The 790-nt window shown below is 64.2% G+C and overlaps 1 protein-coding gene across 1 annotated transcript in view; it reads right to left on the bottom strand.

Moving 5' to 3' along the window:
* SEPT4 (septin 4) overlaps positions 1–790 on the bottom strand; it is a gene marked incomplete at its 3' end in the record, with an annotated part of 3,405 nt that overhangs the window by 1,768 nt on the left and 847 nt on the right. Inside the window, exon 4 of the mRNA XM_009578501.1 lies at positions 41–164. Coding sequence (XP_009576796.1) covers positions 41–164 — 124 coding nt within the window. The remainder of the gene's footprint in view (positions 1–40; positions 165–790) is intronic.

Raw genomic sequence — 790 nt, 5'->3', positions numbered from 1 at the left:
CCCCAGGGAGACCCCACTGCCACCCCTCCATGGGACGCACCACTCGGTGTTGTTCACGGCGTCACCGAAGCCCGGCGTGTCCACGATGGTCAGACGCAGCTTGACACCCTTCTCCTCGATGTCCACCACGTGCTTGGTGATCTCCACCGTCTGCGTGATGCGCTCTGCAGCGGCAAGAGACACGGAGACGGCGGGGGACACCCCGGGCGAGGGACGATGGGGGTGACACGGGGAGATGATCCGGGTGTCACCGCCCCCGGGTGTCACCCTCCACCTTGGGGGGCTGGGGTGGCTTTGCAGGCTCAGCCCCCACGAGCGCCAGGGTCCAGCACCAAGACGGGATGCTCCGTGCCACAGTCTCCCGCATCCCAACGTGGACGTGCACCCCTCCCTCGGTGGCTGTGCCACCACCACCCCGTGACAGCCTGGCTCCCGCAGCACAGGGGTCTGCTGGGGCCGGGCATCACTGCGGGAGCATTTGCGGCTCCCTGTACCCCAACGTGTGACCCCACGGCTCCGGGACTGCGGGTGCCCCTTTACCCCCAGGATCCTTCCGTGTCCCTGCATCCCCAAGGATGTTCCTGTTGCATCGTGTGCGCGTGGCCACACGCGTTTTGGCTTTTGCTTCGAGCAACGGAAACAAATCAAACAACCCCCTCAGAACAAATCAAACCTCCTCGAATCCCTGGGGATTTGGGCAAGTTTGGGCAATTTTAATTCAAAAACCGGCTGTAGCTGAACCAGCGCTGTGCCCTGGACCCCGACTGCCGGCCGCCACCCCAAATTCGAC

This window comes from Fulmarus glacialis, unplaced genomic scaffold, assembly GCF_000690835.1.
Source record: "Fulmarus glacialis isolate BGI_N327 unplaced genomic scaffold, ASM69083v1 scaffold36715, whole genome shotgun sequence".
Lineage (NCBI taxonomy): Eukaryota > Metazoa > Chordata > Aves > Procellariiformes > Procellariidae > Fulmarus > Fulmarus glacialis.
This window is presented reverse-complemented; position numbering and strand designations above follow the sequence as displayed.